General features: G+C 38.4%; 1 protein-coding gene across 1 annotated transcript in view; it reads right to left on the bottom strand.

Annotated features, from left to right (window-relative positions):
- The window catches only part of STK25 (serine/threonine kinase 25), a gene marked incomplete in the record, with an annotated part of 665,014 nt that overhangs the window by 2,160 nt on the left and 650,099 nt on the right, over positions 1–12,755 (bottom strand). The window contains 1 exon segment of the mRNA XM_044070790.1: positions 730–866. Coding sequence (XP_043926725.1) covers positions 730–866 — 137 coding nt within the window.

The following is a 12,755-nucleotide window of genomic DNA, read 5'->3' as shown; positions in this document are numbered from 1 at the left end:
AACCCCAGTGCAAATTTTTTTCCAAATCAAAATCACAGTTCAACCCCTTAAACAATGATGGAGGAGTAATTATGAATATTTCATTACTTATACATATGTATAAGGTGGGTGTAAGCTCCTTCACCTCCCATAGAGCTGAGTAATCCCCGAAAAACAAATCAACTTGCTCTAAAACAATAAAATGAAATTTAACAAATTCACGGCAAGCTGTAGAGTGTCTAGCCAAAGCGTTGTGACTATTTGGTTCTAATAGCAGTATAATGTTCTTTGATGTGGTCTGAAAGATGGCAGCTCCGTTTGGTTGCCGAGTTCTCCCCAGGGTTAAATGATGCCTCTAACTTAAAATGTGTACTCAGATGGCAACAGTGAGAATTGATTTTCCTTACTATGTATTAAGGACTGCAGTCTTATATATATTGTTTTGAGCTGTTTATTTCTTAATTACTTTTTAATTCACTAGTATTACCTATTTGATGAATATTTTGTATAGTAGATCAGACATACTTTTTGCACTCACGTTTCCTGTTGAGGGTCACCCACTTTATACATATGTATGAGTAATGAAACTTTCATAATTACTCTTCTGTCATGGTTTACTAGATTGCAGTAAACTAAACTGCACTTCATCACAAGCACCTTTAAACAAACAAATCAAGTAAACATGACAATTCGCAAGCAAAACAGTTACAAAAATTTGTTGACAGTGCTGCATTCCTTATTAGGACTTACCGTCGTACCCGCTCAACCATGTGTGAGATCATTTTGTCTGAGATTCCAGGGCATGACTCTTCCGCCAGGCTGAATGCATTCTCCAGCTCATCAATGGGACCCACATTTCCTCCATTCTGTCTGTGCTTGTCTTTTAGCTGCAAAACAATAAAATCAGAGTACTGGATCTCAACATTTAAAACCTTCTAAATGTACACCCTATAGGCTTTTCAACTACTTAAATGAACTGCTACATTGCCAGGCTAATGCATTGTACAGTTTTGCAACCCTCTGACAGCCTTTCAGTGTTTGATGTGCAAAGACCTTCTGGCACTAACATATGCTGTAAAACTTCCCCATCCTTTCTTCTTCAGGTGTTTCAGTTCATCCTCTTCAGATACACCAGTTTGTATTTTAAATATGTTTACTAGTCAAATGAAAACCAACAGCTATGGTATACTTTTCTTGCTAATTCTTCCCGAATTAATGCTAGTAGAAACAACTTAACACAAAAGCCTTTTCATAATTCAATGTGAGCAGATAAACATTGCATAATTACACACAAACATTTTAGTCACAGCTCTTCCTTTTCTCAAGCTGTACACACACACTCTAAAGGCCCTTAATTCACTTTTACTCCTAAATTCCTATAAATGGCTTCAAACCATGTCTACTGACCATTAACTCATACGTATGTTACGCTTTCCTCATGCATATACCCACATATTTGGAAATATGTAACCATCATCTCAGTCTCCAAGATCAAAACCCCACAACAGCATTACACTGCAGACCAACTGATATAATTTGACTGCAGGCCAAGATTGCGGTGCTGCAGTAGCATTGTCGCCTCACAGTAAGATGCTGTCCGGTTCGATTCTCAGCTAGAGCGTCTTCTGCGTGGAGACATGCGTGAATGGGCGTACCTTTGTTGAAGGTTGTGCATCAGGGCTGGTAACTCGGCATGTAAAAATCAACTACCAATCATTAGCGGACCGGAGTTCTGCTGTGGCGACCCCTAACCGGGAAAAGCCAAAAGACACAACAACTTTACAATAAATGAATGGGATACATATAAAAGTAGGACCTGCTCTTTAATAAACAGCATATGTTCAAGAGTGGCTATACCACCTAAAAAAACAATTCAAAATGTGCCTTTGAATCTTCAGCCATACACTTAAGGCCTTAACATTTTTGTCATCCGTGATGCTCAACTTAAAACATATCTGAGTATCTTTAAAACAAAATTTTCACAGTTCTTCATGGCCACATACATATCCAAAATGGCACCTTCTCAGTAGAAGGGAGGAAGGAAGACAAAGGAATACATCCTTAACCCCCACAGCTGTAAAACTCCTTCAAAATCTGACAAGGTCAGGGAGGGTAGAGGACAAAGACAGCTTATTCAGCATCCATTCCCAGAATGCAATTACTTTTGTGATTTCTGTAAGAGGTTTCTCCTTCTCTTAAGGAAATTGCAGAATATCTTTGCCTTTTCTTAGAGAATGTACCTAAAATGTTACAGAAATTCTAGACCACCTGCATTTATGATGCAAGTTTTGTCAAAGTGCAGTTTTCTGAATTCTCATGTATACTCTGGATTAGCACAGATGTCAATATCCAGACTACTGCACCACCCAAAAATATAACCCCTTGAACCAAAGCCAATACAAAGATGAGGCATGCACCTCATATTGATACTTGCACAGGTCCATGCAGTGTCACATTTGTGGTGGTGACAGACAGTAATGGAAAATAGTGCACAAGAGTGTACTCACTGTAACTAGAGATGTGCTAATGGGTAGGGGCAGTAAAGTAATGGAGAACACTTTATAAGAATATACTCACCAGAACTTGATATGTTCAAAAGTATCACCACTGCTATACAATTCCTTATAAATGGAATTAGCTGCAGATCCATGTCCATTCTTCTGACCAGACTTCTACAGCAATCAAACAAACATCTCTGATCTCTTCACTACACTGAAGATTTAAGTACAATGCTCAGCTGCAAAAAGAACTGCAGCCTAAATATTTATATCTATAACTATATATATTTTTTTATTTCTTTATTTTTTTAGCACAAGACAGCCAAAAGTGTGCTTGACAGCCCTATACAGGGCCCTACTGAGGTCAAGATTCCCTAATGTGAAGACTGCAAAATCACGCCAAGTCCCCAAGATCAGAACATTGTAAGGTGAGGAAAATATTAATTCTAATCTTACGCATAAATGGGATTACAACATAAAATATAATGTACTGCACAACAGACTGTCAATATACTCAAGTTTTTTGACAATCTCAGGTATTTAATTTTATTTATTTTGATTTTACCAGGGAAAAAGTCAAACTGGGTTTGACAAATCCCCTTTTCAGCATAGGCCCGGAGAGAAATTTTCCACTTATTTGTAAAATATTTTTTTAGCTCAGGATCTTATAAATATATACATACAGGTCAATAACAGTGCAGTACAAGGATAAGAGAATTAGGATTTTTACACTCTGCAGTCTTGAAGGTGAAATTTCCTATGAATTAGAGTGAAAAACATGTACAGTGGATTGTTGAAATCGTACAATGTCGTACGAGTTCCAACAAAGTTTCTAAGTGACAGGTTCAGTGCACATTATACTTACACAAAGTAAAAAAGCTCCAAGTGACAGCTGCATTGCTCTTTACATTTATACCAACTAGAGTATATTTTAACATAATATATACTGTAAGGTAGAAGTTACTGTAGGAAATTGACATGGAAGAAAAGTAGATGAGTGCAGTCTGAAGAAACTGGTAAAAGTGCAAGCAGAATAAGACTGCACATTGTAGTAAAAAGTGTACTAGAATAAGACTGCACATTGTAGTAAAAAGTGTACTAGAATAAGACTGCACATTGTAGTAAAAAGTGTACTAGAATAAGACTGCACATTGTAGTAAAAAGTCTACTAGAATAAGACTGTACATTGTAGTAAAAAGTGTACTAGAATAAGACTGCACATTGTAGTAAAAAGTGTACTAGAATAAGACTGCACATTGTAGTAAAAAGTGTACTAGAATAAGACTGCACATTGTAGTAAAAAGTGTACTAGAATAAGACTGCACATTGTAATAAAAAGTGTACTAGAATAAGACTGCAGACTGTTAACATGCATAGCAGTGAGGACGCTGAAACAGAAGGGAAAGTTATGCAGTAGACTTAGTAGCTAACAGGAATGGCAGCAGCTGAGGAGAAAAGCTATATGAACAAGATGTGTGGCAGCACTCCAGTAAAATGGTACAAGAGGAAAGTGGTAAAATACAAGATGGGTAGTAATCACTGGTATATACTTTGAGTAGGTGAGAATAAAAATCATGAAGTGAAGTAGTAAGGAGCTGAAGGACATGAATGGGAGAAGGTAACAGATTGTCAGAGTGAAGACACTGAGGAGTTAAGAGGCAGATAGGACTGCAGGAACATAAGGCTTGAGAGGTTATGGGTGGAAATTCAGCTGAAAGATGTGTTTGCTTGACAGAGTTGAGGTGATAAGAAAGAGCTTGCTGTCTTTTGAAAACATATCATATCCAAGGTTTAAAGGAGGAATGATTAGCCTGTGGAAATGCAAAGACAGAACCCATTTGTCCTTTAAGTGGATCTTTACTTGAGTTTTGAAAGGCCCTGTGTTTTGAATGGTTTTTAGAGATGAGGGGAAGGGATTCCATATTTTGGCAATATTACCCAAGCATGCAGAGTCACCTGTTGTACTGTGAGATTTGGTTATTGTGACCAGATATGTATCTTTACACCATAGAGCTCTGTATGGGGAGTACAGGTAAATTATTTTTATCAGAATAGGACAGTTTTCAGGCTTATGGATAAGCTTATGAACTATAATCAATTGGGATAGTAATGCACAGTGTGAGTTTTAACAATTTTAACTCCTTGAGTGCAGGACAATGTTGTGCTCAATAACAGTAATTTATGGCAAACTTGGTAATTTTATTCAGCATTGCTGTAATTGAAATAGCATCACTTGAAAGTTCATAAGTATGGAGGCAGCATAAAGGAGAGGAGGCAGTAGAAAAGTAGTGGCCATGCATTTTTTGGCTCTATCAGCGAATTAGGATTTGGCTCTGTATAGGAAAACAAGTTTTCAAATTTTTTTATTTTTTATTTTACTCTTTATTATACATGGGGTCAATTTTTCACTTGTCATCTAGAAGTACACCTGAAGGGTGGCACAGTGGTGCAGCAGAAAGCATGGTTGCCTCACAGCAAGATACTCTCCAGTTTGATTCTCAGCTGGGGTGCCTTCTGTACAGAATCTGCATGTACTCCTGTATTCGCTTGGGTTTCCTCTGGGTGCTGTGGTTTCCTGCCACATTCCAAAGGCAAGCAGTAGGTGGATTGGGAACTCTAAACTGGCCATAGGTATGAGTGTGTGGCGTGGAAGAAATACCACAGGAGGGCTAGTCACCCAGCAGTGTAAACCTTGGCTCCAGAGGATTGTCACTGTTGAAGTGACACCCTGACCCCATGTGCAAAAATGGGAAAAAGGGGTTGTGGATGGATGGACGGATCTATAATTGCACCTAGAAGTCTTGTCTGGTTTACCTGTTCAATCCTAGTATTACTTACAGAAATTATATTGCATGTGACCTTTATGGTTGAGAGCTGTTTGAGGGTAGAGTAATTAATTTTTCTTTTGGTGGTAACTTAACAGATGTTGCAAGTTGTTAACCATGCCTCAGAGGAGAATGACTGTAGTGTAAGATTCTGGAGTTTAGTGATAGTTTTGATGTGCAAATCAATGTATGCTAGTTGTGTGGAGGGTCACTGATGATGAGGTTTAAAAGTAGAGAGCCAAATACACATTTTGTTGGACACCAGTGGTTACAGGAAAGAAAATGGAAAAGTAATTTTGGTATTTAAATGCTTGAGCTTTATTAAACAGACAGCAGTGAAATCGGCTGTTTCTCAATGTAGTTGAGGGGTTAAGAGAGGACAGTTTATGTTGCATGTTTTGGTAGGACACCATGACAACTGAAAACCCATCAAAATCACTTGTACATAATCATGTCTATTTACAGACAAAAAACTAACACATATATAAAAATACACAGCACAAATTTGACATTTGGATGGATATTCATATTCAAAACACTAATATAAAACCATGTACTCATTTAATGTGTTTATTTCTATTTAACTGGGGTAGATCACTGATCTATATGGACCTTTTTCAGACTCGGATAGGACTCTCATGTTAAGAAACTTGCTCTGACTCACAAAACAAGCAAATGCAGAGGATGGGATAACTGTTACCTTAACCCAACCATCTAAACACAAGCTTGAAATCCCACTTACCAAAATATAACCACAAAGCTTGACTACTTTCTATATGTATCCTAATAACTACTCAAAGTATTTTAATACCACCTATAAACATTATCAAAGTTCAGAAATTTTATATAACTAATCAAATAACCTATGAAACTCAAAGATAAATTCACTATTATATGCACAAATGCAAGGTGCTGAAATATTTCAACAGCATGTTTCAATAAACATTCATTTACATATTATAAAAAAACATAATAGCTTATACATCAAAATATCTATTAAAAATATACATGTGTGAACAGGCAAAATAAATCTCATCACATTATATTGTCAAGCAGTTCATTAAACAACTGTGAAAGCATCAGAACTCCCAATGTGAGTAAATAATTTTTCCACCCAGTCATCAAATACACAACATTCTTACTTGGCTAAAGCCCAAACAGGCTCAAATACCCAAATCTTCCATAACCGCATTCAAGCCCCTCTATGGCAATCTGCTGGTGATGGAGTTTAAGAACTGGCCACTACTGGCAGTAGACATTTTAACACTGCTGAAAATCAACTTACACTTTATATTCCAAATACATTTTTTCAATATTCCACAAAACATAACCCTTTTTACCATGTTGCAAAATCTAACTACCTGCTCCTTCTCATACCATGTTACAGTCTGCACTAAAAATCACCAGAGGTTAAGCCCTGACTATGGTTCAGTTGACTGGAATTCAACAGGAAGGAGTGCTCCTAGAGGTACATGTGCATGACTGGACTTCCTTGGTAGACAATGGGGAAACCTCAGCTTGTTACTTCCTACAGGTGGTTGGGGTGTCCTGTTGGCAGTGGGCCCTTAAGAGAAGTGATGGATGGGGGCAGTGTTGATGCCCATTGCAATGACCCACTCAGGGCTGTTGCTGGGTGGGTGCTGGAAAGCATGGTTAAAAGTTAAACACCCAAAATACGCTTGTGGCTGCATTAATGATGGCCCTTCTTGGTTAACACTTATTACTGTGATGGGTAACAAATAGACTGATTGGCTGGGAGGAGTCCGCGGAGCAGCATGAGCAAGCCAAAGCCTAAAGAAAATTGTCAGAGGTTTTGTAACGCTTTCAACCAGTCAGTGGCAGCTGAGAGGACCTCCTGATCCCCAATAACTTTTTCAAAAAAAACATCCATTCCTCCATTTTCAAAGTCCAAACAGTGCAAACCTTTCTCTTATTCTGGCACTCCAATTAATCACAGGTTTTGTCTTCTATATTAAACTACTGTTCAGTGGAGATCATTTTATACTTTTTAGATGACATCTCCAATTTCTGTAAATGTCTACAGCACAGGCAAGATGGTGTCATGCTTCTCTCGAATCAATTCAAAATCTCCACTTCCTTCCAGCTTAGTATAATTCAAACTTGCTGAAGTTTTCAACTTGTATAAAACAGCAGTTCCTGAATCTTTAAACTAGTTATCCAAAGTAATTTTTTCCTTGCATATACCTTGGCTGTCTTAGCCCACAGTCATGTGGTCAACCACACCACATTAATTTCTTCCCTATTATCCAGATTTGTCAACATTAAGTCAGGCGTTGAAATTCAACAGTTGAACACACCACTTTATCCCCAGCAAGATTTTTAATGAACTATATTTTATTTTAATTACCAAAAAAAAATACCAACTATTAACTTTCAAAACAGAATGACTACAGAAGACAACCAATTTCCTGAAGCACTGGGAGACTTCTTGTGAAAGGGAGAAAATATTTTATTTAACATTTATTTACCGGGAAAGTCCAACTTGGAACGAAGCCAATTTTTAGCAGAGGCCTGGGGAGAAATGCTCCAGATGCATGTCTTTGTAACGTGAGGAAACTGCAGCACCCAGAGGAAATCCACACAAATGCCGGGAGGACATGCAGACTACACACAGAAGGCACTCCAGCCGAGAATCGAACCGGAGAACCTCTTGCTGTGAGGCAACAACACAACCGCTGCAGCAATGTGCTGTCCTGCACCATTTTGAACTTCAGTACTGGAAAATAAGTAACAGCAATAATTTAACAAATGAAAGCTCACATAAAAATGTCCATATCCAAGCAAGGAATCCATTAATAAATACAACAGACAGGTGAATAATGCACCCATTAAAATGAGGGCAGTATGATATTGTCTTCTGAAAGAAATTTCAATAAGTAGCACATAAAACATCCCTAGGCAACAAATCTCCAAGATGCCTTGAACAGCCAACTGAGCTTTCCTCAGATGTTTCTTTATTTTCCATCACTTCTCCCCAGCTGATTTTGGATAGCCAGACTGCTCATGCTCCTCATGCTCATGAATGTCCCCACCAGACATTAAATCCAACTCCCAAGACATTGCACAGGCCTCTCTGTAAATCTAGAGATTTTTGAAAGGTATAAAAAAGAAATATGGACACGGGAACTTAAGAGATCTGATATGGTGCAATATTTATGTAAAGGACAAAGTCAAATTAATCAATGCAAAAAAATAACCCCCAAAGATATACAAAGAGAAATACAGGCAAAGGCATCCAGATATGGAAAACTTCACAGTACAAAAAATAAGATCACAAAGAGGGAATTTAGAACAGAAGATTAGTAAAGTAGAAGTTAAAACAATACAAACTGAAGTTATGGAATATCTGTAAAGTGAAGGATTTAGTGTAGAAAGTTTCACACACGTTATATCCCAGCATGATGGGACAATGAGTCCCAGGAGGAGGAACAGGAGACATCTGAAGAAGAAATATGGACATGAGAAAGAGATTTAATATGGTGCAATATTTATGCAAAGGAGAAAGCAAAACTAATCAATACAAAAACAGAAGCACCAAAGATATTTGAAGAGAAATATAGGGAAAGGCATCTGGATATGGAAAAGTTTACAATACAAAAATAAGAAAACAAAGAGGAAAAGTAGAATAGAGTATTAGTAATGGAGAAATTAAAGAAATGAAAACCGAGGGTATGGATTACCTGTGAAGTGAAGGATTTAATGTAGAAAATCTAAATTTGATATCACAGAAGGATAGAGCAATGAATCCCCAAATTAAGGAGAAACCAGTGTAGTGGGAAGCATCTCATAAGTTGCCACATGAGGATACTTTGGAGCCTGTCATAGGAAAATCAGTACAAAAGTTCAGCTGGAGTTGTACAGCAAGGGAAGGAACAGGAAAATGTGGCAACCCTGACACAGTCAATGCTGTGGAGTGACAGGTCAGTAAGTGCCCATATGAAAGATCACAGATGACACAGGATGAAACTGAAGAGAATGTGGCACAGGAAGATGCTGTGGAACTTTCTACAGAAACCCCTGAGGAAATGGAGAACAAAGAATGCGCCTTCAGTTTAGAAGAAAATGATCTAACAGAAGAGTTGCTTAATTTAATACAGATGGACAGCCATATTAAGATCAATGAAAGAAATAGATTACAAATAGTCAATAAAACCCCAAAAAGTTATACATTTGCTGAAACAAATGAACCCAGTAAATAGGACTGTTCATGGAGATTCATGCAATACAAAATAAGTAAACAGGATACATTACTGAACAACTAAATAACAGATAAAATCCTACCACAAAAACAAAGGGCAGTAAGGGAAAGGAAAGGGAGAAATCAAATGCCATCATGGCCGTACTGAACAGAGAAAACTCTAAAGCAATTAAGACAACAGGTGTCACTATTAGTAGTGTATAGAAGAGGAAAGAGGTCAATAAAAATACTCTGAAAGATAGACCTGATAAAAGCAATGTGCAGTATCAGATCAGATCAGGATCTATAGTGCACTATCACAAATAATAAACTAAAAATATCAGCATAGGCAGAACTTATAAGATAAAGGAAAAGTACCAAAAATAAGCAATTTATTGATGATCCAAAAAGGTTTTATAGAGAATTAGGAAACAAGGCAAAAGGAATTGAAACATCACCAAAAAAGAAGAAATACACTTTAGAGAAATATTTATGGAACAGAAATATGCTAAATGGATAGACGTAAAAGAAAGATTAAGAAGTTCAAATGTAGAGAATATGAAATGGGATGAAGTAACAGCCAGAGAGATTGAAATAAAGTTAAGAATAGCTCCTAAATGGAAAACTCTAGGCCCAGATGCAGTACCTAACATCTGGCTAGAAGTATTAACATCTTTACATGAAGATTTAGCCATGAGTAAAGAACTATTTGTATGCGAACCTCAGACAGACACTAACCTGGTTAACAACAGGAAAACAATACTCCTAGATAAGAGTGAACCTGTAAGCTATCCTAAAAACTATAGACCAATAACTTGCCTGAGGATAACAAAAAGAAAGTCATATGGATCATTTGTTGTTAAAGTCATAATGGAAAACTGTAAAAAGTGGAAGAATTTAAGTAAGGCATGGATAGATTATAAAAAAGTATTTGACAACATCCCATATTCATGGAATAAGATGGTGTTTAAAAATAAGATACACCCTGCACTGACTGATTACATTACAGTGACCATGAAAACAGTGGAAATTACTTTGCAGTTAAGCCATGATAAAGGAAAAATTATTATTCCAGATAAAAATTAAAAGGGGGATATTCCAGGGTAACTTTGTCACCGATGCTCTTTTGTCTTGCCCTTAACCCATTAAGCTGTCTACTTAGCAGATTAGGTCATGTCTACAATTTGGCTCCCAGAAAACAAAGGGTAAAAAATTTTCTTTTTGTAGATTTAAAACTGTATAGTTCATCAGATGAGGAACTGAAAGCACAACTTTTTCAGATAATAAAAGAATGTAATTTGGTCTTGATCATCATCTTCTTTTTTGGCTGCTTCTGTTAGGGTTCGCCATAGCAGATCAACTGTTTTCCATTTCTTCCTGTCCTCTGCATCTTGCTGTGTCACACCAACCACCTGCATGTCCTCTCTCACCAGATCCATAAACCTTATCTTAGGCCTTCCTCTTTTCCTCTTATCTGGCAGCTCCATCCTTAGCATCTTTTTTCCCAATATACTCTGGATCCCTCCTCAGCACATGTCCAAACCAACGTAATCTTGCCTCTCTGGCTTTGTCTCCAAACCTTCCAACCTGGGCTGACCCTCTAATATACTTATTCCTCATCCTGTCCATTCTCGTCACACCCACTGCAAATCTTAACATCTTCAACTCTGCCACATCAAGCTCTGTCTCCAGCCTTTTTGTTAATGCCACTGTCTCCAACCCATATAACATTGCTGGTCTCACTACCTTCTCGTAGACCTTCCCTTTCACTCTTACTGGCACTCGTCTGTCACAAATCACTCCCGACACTCTTCTCCATCCACTCCATCCTGCCTGTACTCTCTTCTTCCCCTTTCTTCCACACTCACCATTACTCTGAACTGTTGATCCCAAGTACTTAAACTCATCCACCTTCGCCACCTCTACTCCCTGCATCCTCACCATTCCTCTCTCCTCCCTCTCATTCACACACATATATTCTGTTTTAGTCCTGCTGACCTTCATTCCTCTTCTCTCTAGAGCATATATCCACCTCTCCAGGGTCTCCTCCACCTGTTCCCTACTCTCATTACAGATCACAATGTCATCTGCAAACATCATAGTCCATGGGGACTCCTGTCTGACCTCGTCTGTCAACCTGTCCATCACCATTGCAAATAAGAAAGGGCTCAGAGCTAATCCTTGATGTAATCCCACCTCCACCTTAAATGCATTTGTCACTCCCACCGCAGACCTCACTGCTGTCACACTACCCTCGTACCTATCCTGTAGCACTCTTACATACTTCTCTGACACTCCCGACCTCCTCATACAATACCATGCGTAAGCCACAAAACTATGGGCTAGGCTTGTAAATGCCCTCGGGCAGATAGCCTAGTATGAACCTATGAACCTATGAACCACAACTCCTCTCTAGGCACCCTGTCATATGCTTTCTCCAAATCCACAGAGACACAATGCAACTCCTTCTGACCTTCTCTGTACTACTCCAACACTCTGAGCAAACATTGCATCTGTAGTGCTCTTTCCTGGCATGAAACCATACTGCTGATCACTAATCATCACCTCCCTTCTTAACCTAGCTTCCACTACTCTTTCCCATAACGTCATGCTGTCACTGATGAGTTTAATCCCTCTGTAGTTACTACAGCTCTGCACATCACCCTTATTCTTAAAAATCGGTACCAAGACACTTCTTCTCCATTCCTCAGGCATCCTCTCAATTTCCAAGATTTCATTAAACAATCTAGTTAAAAACTCCACTGCCATTTCATCTAAAGACCTACATGCTTCCACAGGTATGTCATCTGGACCAACAGCCTTTCCGTTCTTCATCCTCTTCATAGCTATCCTATCCTTACTTCCTCCTTGCTAATCCACTGCACTTCATGATCCACTATCCGCACATCATCCAACCTTCTCTCCCTCTCATTCTCTTCATTCATCAACCCCTCAAAGTACTCTTTCCATCTGCTCAACACACTCTTCTCACTTGTGAGTATATTTCCCTCGTTATCCTTTATCACCCTTACATGCTGCACATCTTTACTAGCTCAGTCCCTCTGTCTAGCCAATCAGTACAAGTCCTTTTCTCCCTCCTTAGTGTCCAACCTTTTATACAACTCTTCATACGCCTTATCCTTAGCCACCTCTCTCTTTGCCATGCACCTCATCTCCTTATACTCTTGTCTACTTTCTTCATCTCTTTGACAATCCCACTTCTTCCCCATCCTCTTTCTCTGTATACTCTCCTGT

This window comes from Protopterus annectens, chromosome 4.part1 (genome assembly GCF_019279795.1).
Source record: "Protopterus annectens isolate FY-2018-M chromosome 4.part1, PAN1.0, whole genome shotgun sequence".
Classification (NCBI taxonomy): domain Eukaryota; kingdom Metazoa; phylum Chordata; order Ceratodontiformes; family Protopteridae; genus Protopterus; species Protopterus annectens.
Note: the sequence above shows the minus strand (reverse complement) of the source record. Positions and strands in the feature narration are given on the sequence as shown.